This window comes from Gavialis gangeticus, unplaced genomic scaffold (genome assembly GCF_001723915.1).
Source record: "Gavialis gangeticus isolate Ggan-Ray unplaced genomic scaffold, GavGan_comp1, whole genome shotgun sequence".
Lineage (NCBI taxonomy): Eukaryota > Metazoa > Chordata > Crocodylia > Gavialidae > Gavialis > Gavialis gangeticus.
Genome location: NW_017729004.1, coordinates 49,226,245 through 49,246,560, shown reverse-complemented (window position 1 = coordinate 49,246,560; position 20,316 = coordinate 49,226,245). Strand labels below are relative to the sequence as shown.

Sequence of the window (20,316 nt, the reverse complement as noted above, 5' to 3'; positions counted from 1 at the left end):
ACCCCAGTAGAGTGAGAATGTGTATAGGGACAACTGACTTAAAGGAAAGCATGGAGATTTTTACGGTATTAAAACTGTCACTGCCTATGAGGATCATTATTCAGGAAAATAAAATTTTGCCTTAAATACTTTCCTTTTTATATTGTGAGATACATTCAGTGCTGTCACTTTTGTATTTAGAAAAGGTGGCGTTAATTCCAGGATCTGGAATGAGCATTTGCATGAAGCCAGCACTGGGACTACATCAATCTTGTTTTCCTGAAGTAAATCTAATAATTAGTTTGAAGTTTATGCAGATGTAATTTCTGCAACTGCCATCCAGAGAAAACCTGTGTCTCTTTGCCAATAATACCGAATTTACATTTCAAATTCTATAACGAGGCATTTTTTGTTGCATGGTTTTTGTTTTGACAATTCGAGCTCAGCTTGTTTCTCTGAAAAAGCTTCTTTATTATCATTCTATTTTTCTATCAAATGAAGTGAAAGAGTAGAAAAATAAACTTCTAAATTTTAAGTCTCAGCCCTCTTTTAACATTGATACATGTTATACATGCATGTCCTATGCTTATCAAACACAAGAAGTGGGAAACCAATTATCATCTTAAGCCTTTATCTTTGACAAGTGCTTATAACTTCAAAGGATTGCTCTCTAGTTCAAAAAGTAGATATTAGGGGGTTCAATATTTCTAGTTTTTTCATTACAAAGCTTACAGAATCAGCGAACAGGTTAAACTGGAAACCAATGTGGAAACACTAAATCACATTTCAGGGAAAAGTCTTTATTTAGGGTTAACAAGTTGATAATAAATAACAGAATATACTAATGTAATAACAGATGGTCTCATGCACTTAACACATACAATAAAGCTGGCTTACACTGCTGTTTGGACAAACTGAGAGAGGTATTTGGCAATACTATAAATCCGAACAGTTTAAGGATTATAGAACAAATTCTTTCTGCTGTTGATTTTTTACATTTCCTTTATACAACTTTGAATAAATATCAATACATCTATTTATTCTCAGATCCTGTCTTCACTTTTAACATGCCAGATAGCTAAGCCACAGCAATACACAACTGCCAAGAAAAAGCATTTATGAATTATACTGAGTAATATTCCTAGAAATATGTCATAATTATACCACTTTTGTGCAAGCTGTTTAGTTAAAACCAGATTTTAGAAAAAACTGCAGAAAGTTTAAACTCATTTAAACACATTCAGTGCAAAGGCTAATCTTGTCCAAAAATTAGGATACTGTAATGTAAGCCAGTATATTCAAATAATAAAACATGACCAAATGATTCAAGAAGCAAAGGAATGGTTTTATATATGAAAGATTAATTTGATTCCTAATATGCAGATACTGCAATATTGGATACTTTTCAAATCGTTGAGATGCTAAATAATCTTCGACTGAATAAATGGGCTTTTTAAAGAAACAAATTTACATTAACAGCATTACAACGGCCAAAAAATGACAAACTATTGTAATAGAAATCAATTTGATTAAAAAATTAAATATTCCAATTAACACTGAAAAAAGTGTTTGTAATCATTATTTACAGTTTGTCAATGATACCAGTGTATAACTTCTTGCAGCCAAAGTATAGCGTATACTGCCATTTCCTATACCCTCATTCAAGCATTAGCTAGTGGTATGGTATATAATTTAAACACATCAGTTTAATGAAGGAGATCGATCTGTAGTCCACAGTAACTCTATATATGGCCACTTGGTTTGCAAACAGCGTTTCACTGGAGTGTCGTCAGTCTGTAGCATCGGCTCTTCAAAGCCCATAACAACTGCTGTTCCTTCTACATACATGACCTGTCAAAATAAATCCAACTAGATCAGTCTATATTATCTAAGAAACCTTTTATGAGTATGCAAACATCCATCCTTTGTGAAAGATGTGCATCATAGAACATACCATAACCAAAGGATGCACTTTTATATTTGTTTCTGTTTGTGTACATACACAAATAGTTCATTCTTATTTATAAAAGTGAGATAGAACATCCAGTGCCAAAACTTCTGATTAGGGCATATGCAGCACATGATTTGCATGAAGAGACCATAAGGGTTAGAGCAGAGGGAGAGGCCGGATGAAAACTTGATACAAAAGTTGTGTGACAATAGGTTATTCAGATAATGAATTCAATTTGCCAGTATCCTTCAGGTCAGAAAAAGGATGAAACAAACACAAGCTTAACATGAAATTCCTTATAACATAGGAGTTTTACAGAAAATAAGAGAAAGAAATATTTTGACCAGATTTTCAGGTGTGAAACAATATAGTTTTGAAATAGAGATTTTTCTTGGCAACAAGTTTGCATTTAACTCCTACAGCACTAAAATTTGTTCTACAGGTAAGTATTACTATAAATACTAAAAAAAACCCTGAAATATTTTTCATCCAAACAGAAGAGAAAAAACAGGTAACAAAGTGAGTTAACATACACACACACACACACACACACACACACACGTCAATGGGCAAGGCAAGTAGTGAAAATTACAGCTGCACAAGAAAAATTTAATGAAGCAAAAGATGAACAAACTAATTCACTATTTATTTCATGCCTTCATGCACCCAGAGCTGGCACTGAAGTAAAAAAAAGCTGCAGGTGCACAGCACTTCTGGAAGTCAGGCAACTTGTTCAAGTATCCAGCGTTAGGCAAAACAATGGTCAATGTTTTGTTCTTCAAGTAGCCAAAATGGCATAAGAAAAAGGTTGCTTTTACCGCAGCTTATTTATCCAAAGTCAAAATATTTTCATTTCTCATTAAATGCTAGCTATACCCTGATTCCTTGGAGTTAGAGTTAACTAGATCCTAAAGTCTCTTGGAACAAATTTAATTCTTAAAACTCAGTGAAGCAGCAAAGATATCTTTAAACATATCTTAGCCAGCATTTCCTAGGAATAGTTATTTGTTCAGCAAATATGTGAAGGTCAAACATTAAAATAAATATATGTGCATATATTACCTAGACAATTGTTCTTGAGTTACCTTTCCCTACATTTTAGGTTTCACAGGATTTCATTTTAAGGAATGTGGATTCAAATGCATTAAATGATGACTGAACAGAGTTCCTGGAGGGGTCTCTTCAGTTGTAACTGTCTCTGTGATTATTTATTCTCGTACTCTACTCAAGATAGCTAATACATGCACTAACCCAGGGGCAGTTCAAAGTGATTAATTCTGCACAACATTTATTAAAAACAAAAACAGCTTATTTTTCATCTACATTTCCTACAGAGAATTTTGATCTGTGGTAGACGTTGGAACAAAAATTTAAATTTGGAAATGCTGATGCTGCACTGGAGTTTATTTGTCTCATGTCTCCATTCTCACGCATAGGAAGTACTTTGCTCTGAGTACCATGCCAGGAACTACCACCTGATGCACTGTCTCCACTCTCAGGGAGGCAGATCATGCTATAGCACAGGAAATGTAGCTCAAGCAGAAGTCCCAGCCTGTAGAAGAGAATGGGAGTATGAAACAATGCTTCTAAATTCAAATATTTGCGAATATTTGTAAATGGATGTTTGGGGAAAAATCAAAACTGTATGTAGAAAGCAGATGGTTAGCTAAAAAAAAAAAAGTTTGCGAGTACAAATATTTTACTCACCTTAGCAGAAACTACTGCTAAATGTTATAGTAGCTTTATATAGGGATATAAGGAATGGAATTTTACAAACTCCTTTTCTAGAGGATGTTGAACTGCTATCATATGGTGAAAACTATTGGTTTCTTCCTGACCTAGGGTATTTTTTTCCCCTCAAATCATACCTTTTCATTATAATTAGACTGCTTCAATCCATTGTAGTGATAAACAGTGAATGACTCTGGAACCCTGGAGTCCTAGTATAAATAAAACAGTTAATTTCATATAATAAAATCACTGTATCCTGCCAACTTTTTCTCATCATGAATACAAGTTGCAGTTGGTGGGACAAGGAGGTAATAAAAATGATCAGATACAAGATCCGAAAGATTTTCTAGGCTTTGGATTCCCCAACCAGGACAAAACAAAATACCCTGATGATCAGTCCAATTATATTGTAACTGAACAGACAAACCAGTATTTTCAAAAGTAACTAACTACATTCACTGCCCAGCTGGAAATAGCATGATTCTTCAGCACTGAGCACAGATAGTCTGATAATTCATCTAATCTTTCTGTTACCCACTGCATCATCTCATTATGATGTTTGCAGTCATTACAATCTTTGGCAGGGTGGCTCCAATGTTTCCCAAATCACCTGTAGTGTTTCACATTGTGGCACTGCTTTGGTACAGTCATCTGACTGTGCATATTACATCTTTAAGGGACGTTGCCAAGTATATTTTAAAAATGTCTTAAGCATTCCACTTTTCACTTCAAATCCTGAAAATAATTTTCCATAACTTTCACACATGCAGGCTTTCCTGGATTTCCTGCACGTTGTCGCTATTTGTTTAAAAGTCATAACTTCCATTTATGTAATAGAGATATCATGGTCTGCTTGTATCCTAACATCATTTATGTCACCAAAAGTTTGAGAATAGTATTTGCTAGCTGTTGTAGATCTTTATGCTACTGCTGTAGGTCTTTATGATATTGCTACAAAGCTCCATGGACAGTAAACTCTCACAAGAGACTAAAATCAAATTTAAACTAATAATTCTCAGGTCATCTGGGGAACCAAAAGCGAAAATACCAAGGTCTCCCAAATCAAAGAGCCCAAACTACTAGTGTGGTTAAGACAAGCTGTTTCTGTAGCCAGTCTCTCACAAAAGACTGGCATGCTCTAGCCCTCATATCCAATCACCTCTGATGCACTGCAGGGTTTTGGTGGGGTTGGCTGGGGGTGGCCTCCAGCACAAACCCAGACCTTTGTGCCTTTGGAGCTGTAGCAAGATGCCTTATCTGCTCTGCCCTCATGCCTGTGTACTTCTAGATAACAGACAAAATGAAATTTATATTTAAGATACTTGACAATGTGCCTTTAATTGAACTTTAAACCTGTAACTTCAAGAGTTTCCTTTTAGTGTAAAGCCTAAAAAACATAGGAAGGTTTTTAAAATGTAAAATTCTTGTCATGTTGGTTTCTAAAGGAAATCTATTCAACTACATAATGCAAACAGTTACCTGCTGACCAGAAGTGTCAAATAAATGCAGTATTTACTAAAAATACTTCTGCAAAAAGGTTTTGCACATTAGATATATAAAAATGTTTAATGCATCACACCAAAAGATGCTGTTGAGCAAAATACACAATGTTTCATGCTATAACATAAAAGATAATGACTATGTTACCTGCTCAGGGAAAAATTCTTGCAGAAAGGGACCCAATAATATAATTCCTAGTCCTTCTGGGTCTAACTTGGTCTTCATAATGTTTACACTGAGAAAAAAAGAAAAGTGTAAGTAGTGCATTTTTATTTTTTCATGGCTCAGTTATGCAATGATACAATACCTTTGGCTGCCAAATATATTGATGCTGTTCTATTTATAATCTTAAATGACAAATGGACCAGAAAAGCAACTTATTTCCCAAAAATGCAGCTATTTTGAAAATCAAAATAATCTGTTATTTAAAACTGAGGAAGCAATGATAATTTTGGGACATCACCTTATTAGGAAAAGTCATTTAAAAACCAGTCTAAGATTCTAACTTAATAGTTTAGAAGACATCTTAAAACCAGCTGCTAGCTTGAACTTGAGTACACAAACCATCTTTTAAATACAACTGTGCAAGAATTAACAATCCTGTTTTTAAACAAAGATCTAAAAATTCCTCAATAAATTCACTTGAGATTGATAAATTTAATTCAGGCTTATCAAAGCCCCCAGTTTATCACTGCATATTTACTTAGTGCCATTTATACTAGAGAAGTCAAAAGCATTTACATTTATTTTAGTATTACACAGAAAGATTGAGAACGTACAGCAAGTAGTTTGGAAGTTTTATTGACACAAGCATGGGATGTTTGCAGGTCACACTAAATGACTGACAATAAAACATTCATGCTTGTATTTCTGCAGACCCTATTCTATAAAGTCTAAAAATATATTCATATTTCTTCCCTATCCCTCTGCTTAGTATGATGAGTACCATTTGGTACTCTTAAGTTCTACAATACTGGCCTTTGAATGAAAGGTTTTTGAATTCACAAAATGGTAATTAACTAGCTCTCCTGTAAATCATGCTGGATTTTAACATCTGAAATAAGAAATACTCAGCACTTCATGGAACTAGCACAGATTGTCTTTAAGATACAGGACTTTAAACCGGTTGTTGGTTCTGAATGGAATATTACCCTTTCTGTTACAAGTCTGGAAACTTTTTAAGTACTTCCCCGCCACCCCAGAGGCAGCCGTCTGAAAACTGCCAAAGAGTTTTGTATTGTTTGAAAGATGACAGAAGAATACAGGTGGGGCAGATTTAGATTTATACAAGCCTTTCAAATACTCTGTAATTCACATAAGAACATATATGAACCCTTTCACTTGCTAATGAAATACAGCAACTGTTTAAAAACTTAGACATATTAAGGGTTTAAGGCTAGAAACTTAATACAAATGAAAGTCAGACAAACTTTAGAAAATTTGAAGATATCTCTAATTTTGCTAAGACTGCCACAGAACTTTGGTAACCAGAAATGAGTAAGTCACTAATAAAAGACAATGCCCCTAACAACAATGCCTTCACATACTTTGTAGGAATATATTCACAACTAAAACAGAATTATTCCACCTAGTGAATATGCTTTCGCTCTATGAAAATCTTTCCTTGGTATCATCTTCTCATATATTGAGGTCTGAAAGGACTTCATTCTTTTGAGATTTGAGATGCTCAAAACCTAAGGGGGAAACTACAGGACCTGACATGTTATATGTAATGTAAAGATATGCAAAGATACAATATGCTTGGAAGTATATGCAGGTATATCCATAATTTTCTTAAAATTTTAGATGGAAATAGAACAACCACTTGCATGGAATATAAGAATTTGAGTCCTGTTTACATTATTACAGCTCCCGTTCAATACCTTATTAATGGGACATCTAACCGTAGGACACGTGTGCAGACACACAATACATATACCCTGAAGTAATTTAACTTGTATTTTATTCTGCAGTAAAATCACACTGGTATGCTGAATGATCATAAAATCAACTATCCAGGGTAACTTTACCTAGTTTACTCCATAGTAAAGCTCAAGTCTACAAGGAGTTTTGTAGCTTAATCAGGATTAAGCCAAAAATTTCTAAAAACGAAGCACCCACTTGAAAGAAAGCTGAATACAGAAAGAGGAATTTTCCTTTTAGAAAAGGAAATTTAAAAAAAGTTTCCCAAACTTCCTAAGTCAGGTTCTTTCCTTAACACTAAAATTTTCACTATTTTAAGGACTGAACTGGGTGCCTCTTAGGTATTTCCTTTATTGTTCCCATAATTCACATCTTCATATTCCTATCACTTCCATGGCCTCTCCTCCAAGTTCATAAAGAAGAACAAAATAAAAGTCAGTTTTACTATCTGGGATGTGCAAGTTTGAAAGGAAAGAGACTGTTCCATTCAGGTAGCAAAGATGGCTTTCGTTCTTGGAAGAGTACTCAACTGCCTTATAACACAAATGCTTTAGACTAAGACAAACTGCAACTTGGTTTAATGGCTGAACACAACTAAAGTCTTGGAGATGCAAAAGAAGTTCAAACTCACATTTTTCCCCTTCTGGGCTAAGTATACAAAAGACTAAGTGTAGCAAAAAAAATGCAGACCTTAATACTAAAAATAAATGCGCTCTATTAGAGCTAGAACATATGTAGTATTGATGGATAAATGCAAAGGGTAAGTGCATCAAAATCAATCTGAAACAGTTTTAAGTTCAAATGCTACAGATGTGTGACATTGTAGTAGGCACCCTTGAAAGATCTGGTTTCCTCCAGCACAGATTCATCTTGTTACGTTAGGTAGTCATAGGCAAATATGTACACATGAAGAAAAACATGTCACAAGTAGTTAATAAACAGAAGCTGAGACAAGGTCCTTTTCTAAATCAAAGACAAGATTTAAAACCTCTCTAGGTTGTTAATAAAAATAACTCTCACATTCTGAGACATTACACCAATTTGTTTTATTAACAATATTATCAAAATATAACCAAACCATTTACTAGTGCATTGATAGAGGAGGAATTTAACTACACGACTTATACTTACTACTCAGGATCTGATACAAGATCTAAAGCCTTCATTACATCCTCTAGAAGTGTGTCAGATATAAATCCATTATCTGTGAGAGAGAAATGTTTTCATTGGGGGAAAAATAAAATATATTCCACAAGCACAAATCTACTCAAAATGATGGAAATTAAATGTACAGCTTAAAACATTGTAGCCAGATGTAAACTTGAAAGACAAGGTGCTAAAAAGGCACAATTTCCACACACATTTCTCATCATGACATAATCATCTTTCTACCCAATAGAAATATGAAATAGTTATAAATATGAAGGCAGTTTTATTAATAAGTACCACTTGAAAGCACAGAAAAATAGTACTAAGCTTTATTTCTAATAAAAATGACACATGAATTTCATGCTGCTTCCAGTTTCCAAATAAACTAGTGAATTTTCCAGCACTTTTCATATAAACAACTGGGATCAGCTGTGACTGTATTGAGTAGGCAAAAGTTGTTCTTCAAAACTGTAAAATTAGGGTAAGTCACTTGCAAAGAGATTCTCTTACAGCTTAGGAATTCTATTTTGTATTGTGTATTGCTCTACTTGGCTGTATTAATCAAAAGGTTTATTCAGCCTTTTAGGCTGATAAACAGCAGCACTCATAGCCCCTTGTTTTGCTGGTTAATCAGTAAATACTACACTTCTCCAAGTCTGTACTGAGCCTAATGATAAGCAGGATGCATTAAAATGCAGGAGACTGTGCTATTAGAGGTGAAATATTCTAGATGTATTATACAACCCTTGCCCTATTTCTTTAAGGGATTCTTTATATACACAAAACAGTCAAAATCAGGATAAGTCTGTAAAATAATTTAGTGAACCCATTTCAATTCAAAATCTCAGTCCAGCAATCAATGCAAGCCTTACCTTCAGGATCATATGTTTGAAAAACTCTTCTGGCTTGTTCTGAAGGAGCCTCAGGCGCAACAAGGGCCATATCCTTAAAAATGAAAAGAAAAAGAACATTCTATGATATTCTTAATTTCAAACTAATGCAAAGTACCTCACTAGGGAAAGACTATGCCACCCTAAAAATAATTCACTCCTTCAAGTAATAAAAAACTACAATTTAAAGGTGGAGTGGATTATTAACTTCAAATGAATTCCATACATAGCTGAAACACAAGGAATATGCCAGGGTTTATTTATATGCCCTTATGGACATATGATATAGAAGTCTGAGCATGTGAATGTCATAACATAAAAATGCATAAACCAAGAGCCAAATATGTTAACTGGAGATTCATACCGGCAATTAAATCCTTTTAAATCTAAAAGGGTAAATACAGTAAATCAAAATGAAACAGTTTGCTAGCTTAGAAAACGTACTGTGGCGAATATCAGGAGAAAATGAGTTGGAGGGCCTGATTAGCCAGCAGGTAGAAAGAATTTAATGAAGAATTCTGCCCATCAAAAACAAATGAAGAACACAAAATAGTCAACTGTTAAAAAAAAAATACTTTTTATAACTATGATATTTATTAAACCTTTGTATTCAAATGCAATTAAATATACTGAAAACTCATGCACTATGCTACACAGCTATGTATGTACAGAGGTAAGTCAGGAAAAAAATTAAACTTGCTATCAACAGCTCAGCTTTTCAGTGAAAAGACTACAAGTAAGTGATATAACATATTATTCGTTAAGAATATAAGAAAACATATGAAATAAGTAAAGAGGAGTAGATCCTACAATACAGTCTGCCAAGAAGTGACAAAAATATTGCTAAGTAGAAGTAACTTAAGAAAATGGTGCCAAAAATTCTGCACCTCCTTTGACTTCTTAAGAAGGTCTGTCAAAGGACAGTCAGCTACAATATGTACAAGTATTTGAAATGATAAGACCCCTGCAGGATTTTTTTGTGGTTTACAATCATGAATTGTTAGTTGTTCTTCCTCTTCCTTTCCATTGAAAGACGCAAAGAGAATCACTGCATATGACAGCACTGCATAGGTACCTAGCACTGTATGGGTTTCACTCAGTCAAACTCAAAACTTCCTTTTGTCAGCAGTATGTTGACTTCAAAATGAAAAGGAGCCAGTATCATCTGGCTTAGTCCGTATTACAAAGTTTAGCCAGCAAAACTCCAGCTGACAAAACTTTGAACATGTCTACACCTAAGGCTCCTCTGCAGCATCAGAACCCTCCTTTCACCTGCCAAGCAAAGTAGTACTTCTGCTGCTGTCTGGGAACTGGCAGACAGTCTTATAATTTCTGCCAACTGCCACATACCCCTGTCCCAAGGTGCACTGTGTGCTCTCGCAGCTCGGCTCCACTAACCAGGTACCAAAAGCACATGCACGTGTACACACCCTTATGGCTGGACAGAAGCAGCCATTTTAGACATTCCAGCAATAGAGGCATGTGAGCGCCGACAGGAGCCTTACAGGTCCTCATTAGTGGTAAAATATTTATACAGAAAACATTATTATGGACTAAGTGTGCGGGCGCGAAGGAACCCGGAGGCTCTGGGGATCGTCGGGTCAGGCAGCCCGCACGAACGGACCCACCCCTGCCCCTGAAGACGGGGCAATCACTTACCGGTTTCAGGTGTGCGGGGAGAGGGGCCAGTTTAAAAGCGTCGGCGGGACATGGAAACGGCCTGGCAGAACCGGAAGTGGCAGTCCAAAGGGAGGACACCGGCGAGAGCACAGAGAGGCGGATGCGTGCCACTCAACACCGTACCCGCACGTTCTGGGGCGCACGTAAGACCCCAGTGAGGAACGGGACTCAGGGGTGGTGACCCCGAGCACGGAGGGACAGAGCGGGCTGGCCAGGAGCGTCTGGCTCTGGCGGACCCAGCCTGAGGAAGCCCTCCGGATAAGGGGCAGACGGACGGCGGGCGGCGCGGCCGTAGTGATGAGGGATCGGACATCCCGGAGGGAGAGCTGAAGATGCCCTACTAGGGTAAGGAATTCCCCAGAGGGAAGTGTGGCATCCTACTCTAGACAAGGGCGGAAGGGACCAGAAGCGGCCCCTCCAGACAGGAGCTGTGTTTGCGTTTTCTTCACTATTTTTGTTGAGACTTGAACCCACGCTGGAAGAATTGGACTAGGGGGCGAGTTTGTGTCAAGTGAGGGTCCAACCCATGGAGGCACGGGCAAGGGTGTAGGGGTGGAGGAGCCCTCAGCAACTCCAGGTCCGGCAGACATGAGGTGTCACTTTTGGACGTGCACGCGCCAGACAGTCCAACTGAACCAGAGAATCATCAAAGACGTGGCAGGCGAGTTCAGTGTGTGTAACCCGTAAAGTGAACTCTTGGTCTCGCCGAGAGACTCCTCCAACTGGACAAGAGCAGAAGGACAAGGGTACTCATTCACACTAAGCTGATACCATTTGAGTACCATTGTCTTCAAAACTTATTAAGTTCATGTATTTTGCACTAAAGTGCATCAGAAGTCATCATTTTCCTGAGGTATCCCACAAAATACACAATCAAAGTTGACAGCAGATTTTCCTATTCAATTGCAGGTGGCTTTTTGAAGATCTACTCTGATTTTGTTAAAGCATAAAAACAAAGATATTTACTGACTGAACAGATCTTGAACAGATTTTATGTGACATATTAGATCTGTGTAGACTGCACAGGCTTCTACTATTATTTCATTTAATGGAGTACAAGTAAAATGGCAATCAAGCACCTACATGAAAGAATCAAAAGGTTAGTATAACAATCCACCATTTGTTAAGCATCAAGGAAATTTCTGCACAAAAAGAAGAGAAGTAAAAATATATTAAACTAGTATTTCCATTTCAATTCAATTCTCTTCAAAGACCCCAAATTAGCCAGGTATTTAACTTATCTCCAAATGAAAGTTGGCACATACTAAAATACCATCTTGAATAGGGACACAAGTTTTAAATTTGTTCACAAACTGCCCTGAAAAGCAGGACTTGCATGTTCAAGATATACAACTGGTATAAGGTAAAATACTGGGGATCTGCAAATGTGATTAATCGTGATTGTTTGTATAACTTAAAAATAAATGGCATTCCTATACAAGGAAAATTATTAAAAAGGCACTGGAGTGAGACTGATGACTACAACATTGCTATAGAATATTCTGGGCACTTGCATTAGTTTAAAGCAGAACTCATAACAATCCCTCTTCCTGCTTTTAAACATATTTCTATTTAAATATTTAAACATGTTTATTGCAAAATAATACTAGCTGAGTGTTTTCCAAATTATTTCACTACTAGATTGCAGAGGAGAGAGGAATTTTTTGGAACCCAATTTAAAATTTTATTACCAGGTAAGATGGGAAAACTGGGTGATCATTCTGCTAATGACAGTATCTGCTCCCTCTGAATGAGGCTCAATCATGCTGATTAAATGTACGTAAGAATATAATTGGACCTCAAGTACTTTAACAAAAATGTTTTGCCTTTGGAATTCATTTAATCTCAAGAAACCAATATTTTAAAAAACATTTTCAGTGAAGAAACACAGCACTAGCAAACCCCATCTCATCACGAACACTGAACACAGATACTATTTTATCTATGTAATTTCTTTTTTCAAGCTCAAGTAACAATTTCTGGCAAGTTCACTTGACCTAGGTTTGCAAAATGATGGCTGCTTCCCACTGTTAATGTTTTGAGAAAGATTCCTTTTTTTGGTTTAAAGTGGGCAGTAGTCGAGGTGAACTAGAGATATTTTCACTGTCTATTTCTAAAAATGTGCTTTATCTAGCCTAAGGAAGATAGCACAAGAACCAAAGTCATTCCCTAAGAGGAAATTTTTTGTAGTAGCCTCTTGTTAAAGAGCTGGCAGCATATCAAGCTACTCCGTCATTAATGTGCTTGATTTCCGCTTTGATGGGGCATAAGACTTGGTCAGTCATCAGATTATGGGGAAGTGCATGGGTTCTCAAAACAGTGAAAGCAGCAAATAGTGGAACCTCATTCAAAATGTGTTGGTTAACTTTATCAACAACACATACTTTATTAAATTGTCCCCCTCCCCATTAAAATGTGATGCAAACTCTGAATAAAGATAATTTCTTATCCTTCTCCTTGCCTTACCCCACCCCAAAGATACATTGTATAACCTAGTATTTAATTTTCTTCAGTTTCACATAATGCTCCAAATATCTTCAGCTGCCTTAAAATATCTCCAGGAACTTCCTAGAGATGTAACCTGTTTGTTTAAATTCTTTGCTTGCTATCTTAAATATAATACTACAAACTTTCATCATTTGATTGTAATCTAAATGCCTGTCTGCCTATCCTTATTTTTAACAAAGCATCTTGAAAGAACAAGGAGAGAGCCATTCTATGCATAAGGTGGCATCTAGGAAAAAAGCACTGTTTTTTTTTTGTTTTTTTTTTTACTAAATCTTTACTATGTTACTTAATGTACTGCATAACTGTTGTACATTAATTCTTTAAAGCATTTTTAATAGCATTTTGCTGCTCAATGCAAGTCTTTCAAAAAGAAATCGGTCATATTTTGTTGCCTACAACACACCTCCAAATAAAACATGCACTTTATTTTTTTAAGAGGCAGAAGGGAGAAAAAAGATCTTTCCTTGAAAATGCTGGTAAGTGTGGTATTTTCAAGGGCAAACCAAGGCAGCTGGAGTAGCCATGAAGCAAAAATGCTGTGGCTACTCTGTTAACCCCCTGGATGCAGGATGCTATTGGTGCTGCTGGCTGAACAAAAAAAGTCTGACCCCACTATTCTTCCTGAACTGAGCTGGGTGGGCAACTAACAGCATTTGCCAGGTCAGCTGAGGGCCTGATCCTAGCCAGCAGGGCCTGAAGCCTGGTTGAGGGCCCAATCAGCTAATTCAGCAGGAGCCTCTGCCCTGACATCCAGGGCACAGCTCTACTTCATAAATAGCACTGTTGAGCTTCTGCTGCCTGAGTCTCTGCCAGGGAAAAGAGAAAGTGTTCACAGCCAGCAACAAGGGAGCCCAGAGTGTTCACTGTGTTGCCCCTATTATGTTGTACATGCCGTGTTACTACATTTTCTCACATACAGTGTGCCTCTGAATCTAATACACATCTTGTTTCTGAAAGGCAGAACGGAGGAAAAATCTTTCTTGTGAGTGAAGATTTTACTTGTATTTTTGCCCATAACTGGCAGAAACACTATTACCATATTTCTTGCATATAATGCACACTGCAATTTTCAGCTTCTCGTGTTTGAGGAAGCATTATATGTGGTACCTGCTCCTTCCCCCAGCAAAGACTCAACCTACAGCAACTAGTATTACTAGTATTTTCTCACTTAGAACACGTACCTAAATATTTAGCATCTGATTTTGGGGAAAAGGGTATGTGTTGCACATAAGAAAATACAGTAATTTACATGTAGATTTAACTCTATGCTATGGGTTTCATTTTTCAAGTCCCTTGTAAGAAAACACTCATATTGTTTTAGAAGTAAAACAAGTGAATCTAAAAGTAAATTTGTACTTTGTAATAATACTGTCCTCTGAAAGCTAAAACAAAAGAAAATCCCAACATACACAGATAAACTGCATCCCTATATACCTCTGTAATTTTACCACCTTGTCCATGCTCCCTAGCTCAGAAAAATCAAAGCAGCACTGAATATTTTTATAATTTGGAAAATGAAATGAATAATGTACCAACTTCAGGCAGTGAAGCCTAAAAATGTAAGACATCTAACAAAAATGTACTTCAACTGCCCAGATTGAAATTCCATCACATCTGCCAAAATATAAAAAAAACCACCCTTCCAGCGCAGTAAATTGTATTTGATACATCCCACACGCTGAAAACTCCATACAAGGAAGTCCCCTCAACAGTTTATTGCAATTATTATTTTCAACACTAAGTACACAATGTCCTAAAATACAAGAAAACCATGTTTTACCCCTTGGCTTTTGTGATGTACAAACAAGTCTGTTCATAGTACTTTTGAAAGTACTTCTCTTTAACACCAGTTATTTTAAGATCACATGTTTACCCTTAGAGGCAAAATACACTCTTAGTAAATTCTAACAAAAACATTCCAGAAGTTTTCATCCCACAAGTCAAAAGCACACACACAAAAATCCACATAATGACTAAGCTGCACAAACATCTTGTTTCGGTTCTATTATACTTTATTTTGTTTCTGAAAGATCATGACCCTGGGTCTGATAGCGTGGACACTGGGGCGAGTGGCTAGAAGCCTAAAGGTTGAGAGTTTGAGGCCATGGCAGAAGCACTCATGGCACGACCAGGTCTGATTCCAATGAATCTGCGAATTCTGCTAAATACCTTGTTGCAAGGATATGAGAAAGGAAGGAAAGACCATCTTCCCTTTAAAATGAAGTCTATTTGTACAAGGAATGTTTTGAAGTTGTACACATACTATTATTGTGGTGCTATGATGCTTTATTCCTATTAAAACCTTCCACCGTAGAAGAATATTTTTCTTTTTCTAGGTCATCTAGTTACAAGTGTATTTGTATATACTGTTATTTTAAATGCTTTAATCTGATAAAACTAATTCCATTTGTAAAAGCTGCTTCTGAACTAGTCTGCAGATCTATGCAATTCCTGAAGCATCAATGACCACCTTTTGCCATTCATACGAACTTCTAGATCTTGTTTCTTTCAAATTAATTACTGTCATCTCAGGGATGATCCTACCTTGAGCAGGCACCTGGACTGAATGACCTCATGAAGGTCCCTTCTAGGCCTAATTTCTTTAAAAATTTAGTAACTTCTAAAACATAGTACAGAAAGCTCTCTCATTGGAAAAATGTATAGACTAAGATTAAAAACACTGATTCCCAAATTTGTATTCAACCTACATGGAATGATTTTCAAGAATGCCAGGTCCCTAGCAATCAATTTCATTAGTCAATTAAGAGTGATATCTTAAAGCCAAATACACCTCTCTACACATGATTCTGCCAATTCAGCACAATATCGACAAGTGAAATCCTTTCTACTCCAGCTCACAACACATTACATATCTATAATCCTATTCATTACACCACCTCTTTCACGATCTAGATTTTCTATCCTTTTAAATTTAGTGTTTGCGGATAGATTTCAAAACCAATTCAAAGTAAATGGCTTGAGTAAATAAAGCATATTTAATGCCTAAATAAAAATCCATAGATGATTTGCAAGCCCATAAGATGAAAGCAATTATCATATTAAATCTAAAGGAAACTGGGCAACTTAAAGTACTATAAGTTGAAGGAAGGAAGGTAGGTGGTTTTGAGGGAAGTGTTTCACCATGTCTGCTTGTTCTTACTAAGTAAGAATAATTTTATAGTCATAAGAGTAGTTTCTTTTTCCCACTACAACAGACTGGGTGTTTTTCCCTCTTCCCAGATCCTTAAGGTCATTAAATAACTTACCTTAAATACATTGGCTGGAAAAAGATACAATGTTGCATCAAGTCATTTAAACCAATACTTAGCATGCTGAATGAATTGCTGTTAAATTCTGTAAGTGCTTCATTCCTTGCTGAATGAAGCACTGCAATCAAGCTGGTGTCATACATAGCAGCAAGCTACCCAACCATTAAACTACTGGGTCACCCATAAAACCTTGCATGTGATCAATTCAGTTATGGCATCAGATGGCTTTGATGCAACAAAAATCAGTGGCACTTATACCTTTCTGTTTTTGGTTTTAGAGAAGCTTCTTTAGTGACAGGAAAAAATATACATTTGATTGAATATACCCTGTATTTTTTGCTTTAAAATAAGACTGCCCAACTTTGTCGCAGCTGGGGGCTGCATGCAGTCCTGAAGCTGTACATGGATTACACGCTGACAGCAGCATGCAGCTTCCCCCACCACATCACCTGTCCTCCTCCACACAGACTGTACATAGACTCCTGAGTTCTTCCTCAAAAGAGGCAGCCACCAATTGGACGACCCTCTTAAAATATTCTGATATAATAAAAGGCTCAGTCTGTCTGTCTATATGTCTGTCTATTTGTAATGCTTTTGGGAAGCTGTGCATGCGCCACCGAGAGGGTTGGCAGCAACTGGCTGTGCGGCCTGGGCTGCGCGGGCCCAAGTTTGAGCCACTGCTAGGGAAGTTTGTGGTGGCAGTGAACATGCCCCAACTACCCAAGCAGTGGGGCTTCCCCACACCTCCCTGCCTGAGGGTGAAGGGGGGGAATCACGGTGGTAGCACCCCACCCTGATGCCTGGCCCCACTGCCCCCAAGAACACCCAGCAGGGAGGGGGAGGCAGCGTGTAAGGAGGGAGGCTGACATCTGCCAGGCAGATGCGGAGCGACCGGGGTAGCAGTAGAGCACGGCCAGACCTGGAGCAGTGGGGATGCGAGGTAGACCATAGCCAGCATGTGGTATGCTAGTTAAAGTTGAGAGGTGTTTGTGTAATATGTAAGGCAGGGGGGAGGGGGGAATCCCTGCCTGAGCAGGGAGTGGTGATGAGGAGGGGAAGGGAGGGAACAGGAGGAAGCCAAGCAGATGCCTGCAGTCTCTACCAGAGCTTCAGCCAGGGAGCAGAGGGCAGGGGCCATCTGCTTGGCTGGCGTAGAGAGCAGAGCCCCATCCAGAGTTGTAAAGCAACTGGGATGCTGGGGGGACTCTAGTTTAACTTAAACCAGGAAGGGGTCTGGGACAGACACTGCATAAACCAGTTTGACCCAAATCAGTTAAGTCTGATATTACATTCTACCAGGTTTCTCTCAAACCGATTTCAGCCATTTTCAAACTGGTTTATGTGCAATGCACATCTGTTCTGCTACAGGTTTAAGCCAGTTTCTGATCACTTAAACTGGTTTATGTGTAATGTCTGCTCCTATCCTACAAGGTGTCACTTTCCTTCTTAGCATATTGCTTACATGCTTCATATTTTTTTTGTTAAAATAATTATAATGGAGAAACTTGTTCTTGACTGCAGGACATTTTAGACCATCTAGCTGGGGCCTTGGTGGCAGGGAGATGTTGCCTGCACTGCAGACAGGGAACTTTCCTATGCTATGCTGCAACCAGGCAGTGTGGAGAAGCCCTCGTAATTAGGTCCTAGTGGCAGCCCACCTCAGACTTGCGCTGGACCATTCTAGCTCACTGCCAGGAAATGTTGCCAACCACTACTTTTGTAAGAGTAACATTAGCTGCTCTTAAGTAACTAATGAAAGGGCAATACTAGTTTTCAATCTAAGTAATTTACTACCCGAGAACTTTCTGTTCTATTATTAACCCATTCACTGCTGAAGACATTCTTCTGCTTACCTACATCAAATAGACAGAAAACAAAACCAAAGAAAGCTTTATTTGTTTACAAATAATTGGTAACAACCAAGCAAGTTACACGTTAACTTGGAAGGCAGTATTTCACATGTATGTGCGTAAATGCATGTGTGCACAGGAGGCAAAAAAATTATAGATTCCAGATTTTTAACACAATACTTTCTATTCTTTAGGAAGGTCTGGTAATTTAGCCCAATGGCTGTGGTCTGGACCACATCTTAATGGATCCCATGGCCCTGCAGAGGCCTCAATCTGCCCCCACGCTCTTTCCTTCCCACAAACTTACCAGCCAGATGCTACTCTCCACACTGCTGGGCTGCATTCCTGGCCCTGTGCATGCTGCAGCTGTGCACATGCATGCGGCATTTATCAGTAATGTTATTGGCCATATCAGCCAAAAAAAGCCGACTGCCGATAATGTCAATTTTCCTTTTATCAGTGCCGATACAATATGGACCGGGAATGCTCTGTACAAATTGTACATTTGGTTCACACACACAGCTATGGCACTTACAGCAAAGTCAAAGGCCTCCTAGCAACTTCACCAGTTATTTTTCTTTCCTTCACTAAGCACCAAAATAAGTCACATTATATTAGGGCAGTTTGTTTAGGACATAAGGACTGTGAAATAATGAAAACACCAGTCTGGTATTTTTATATTTGCCAAAGTAATACTATGCTTTAAAGAATTTATTGAAAAAACTATACCCCAACAGTACCATTATGATTGATGAATGATTATTGAAGGTCCTTGTTTTAGAGGACTTAATATGGTCAGTCCACCGTTGAATTTCTGACTTCTAACATTCCGATTTTAATTTAGTACACAGAAACTCACCTTTTCATAGTGTTGTCTTGAATGCAAATTGTCATTGCTGAAATATATCCAGCAGTTTCATCTCTGCCCAAAGTCACCAGGAATTCCTGGTAGAACACCATGGGTCAAAGCTATCTGTAAAGGTAAGTGGCTCCAGTGTTGATCCCTACCAGGTTTCAAATAGGTATATGTGACATACTATGGGTTTCACTGTAGCATTTTTTGTATTAGCCATGTTCATGCTGTAATAAGGATGCATGCCTGAGTTACTCTGGAGAGCTAGTACATGTGGAAAGAAGAGTCAGAGTCCCTACTAGGTCCTGGCTGCCTACCAGCAAGGAGGAAAAAAGAGACAGAGCCCCCCAGCACACTCCAGGAAACCTGAAGGTGATAAGCAGGACAACAGACAGAGCAGGGTAAACAAGCTGCTTTGGTCACTCTGAGCAGCTTGGGGGCTTATAGCTGCATGGACAGGAGAACAAGCAATTGAGCTAGCTTTAGGGCTGCTCAGGGCTGTCCAGGCTAGCTTTGGGACAGAGGGACTTCGGAGGTGGCTGAGAACTTCTGGCTGGGTGGCCATTGCCCCAACTAATGCCTTTATTGAAGAGGAGTTACCTGCTTTACTGACTGGAATTTTGGGGTACACTTCTCCCTGTCAAGAAGTAAATCTTTCCCATTGGTCAGAACTTACAATTCTCCTTTTGGAATGACAAAAAACATTGCCTTTTCTCATTCTAGGGGAGTGAAAGGTTTTCGGAAGAGGACCAAGTCCGCTATTTAAATGACTTAAGTAGGAAAAAAAATATTCCTTACACACTGTTGAGATTGGTTAACAATGTTGCTCACTTCAAAACTTTGTCTATGGCTGCTCCTTAAAACACAAATGTCAGGCATCTGTGAGCAAACATTAAACCCTCCCCCCCTTATATAATTAAGAATCCATTCTCACATATTACAGTAACAAAGCTGGTTTCAAAGTATGCAGTTGAATCCAGATGTCTGACTGAACAGTGGTTCAATAAGAAACTTGTTCTTACAGCGGTACTGT

General features: G+C 37.9%; 1 protein-coding gene across 3 annotated transcripts in view; it reads right to left on the bottom strand.

Annotated features, from left to right (window-relative positions):
- Positions 1 to 758: 758 nt before the first annotated feature.
- The window catches only part of FAM188A (family with sequence similarity 188 member A), a 71,001-nt gene continuing 51,443 nt past the window's right edge, over positions 759 to 20,316 (bottom strand). For all 3 annotated transcript variants that reach the window (XM_019508350.1, XM_019508349.1, XM_019508351.1), the window contains 5 exons: positions 9,106 to 9,178; positions 8,216 to 8,288; positions 5,309 to 5,396; positions 3,799 to 3,870; positions 759 to 1,830 (listed from right to left, as the gene is read on the bottom strand). In XM_019508350.1, coding sequence (XP_019363895.1) covers positions 1,681 to 1,830; positions 3,799 to 3,870; positions 5,309 to 5,396; positions 8,216 to 8,288; positions 9,106 to 9,178 — 456 coding nt within the window. In that variant the 3' untranslated portion in view covers positions 759 to 1,680. The remainder of the gene's footprint in view (positions 1,831 to 3,798; positions 3,871 to 5,308; positions 5,397 to 8,215; positions 8,289 to 9,105; positions 9,179 to 20,316) is intronic.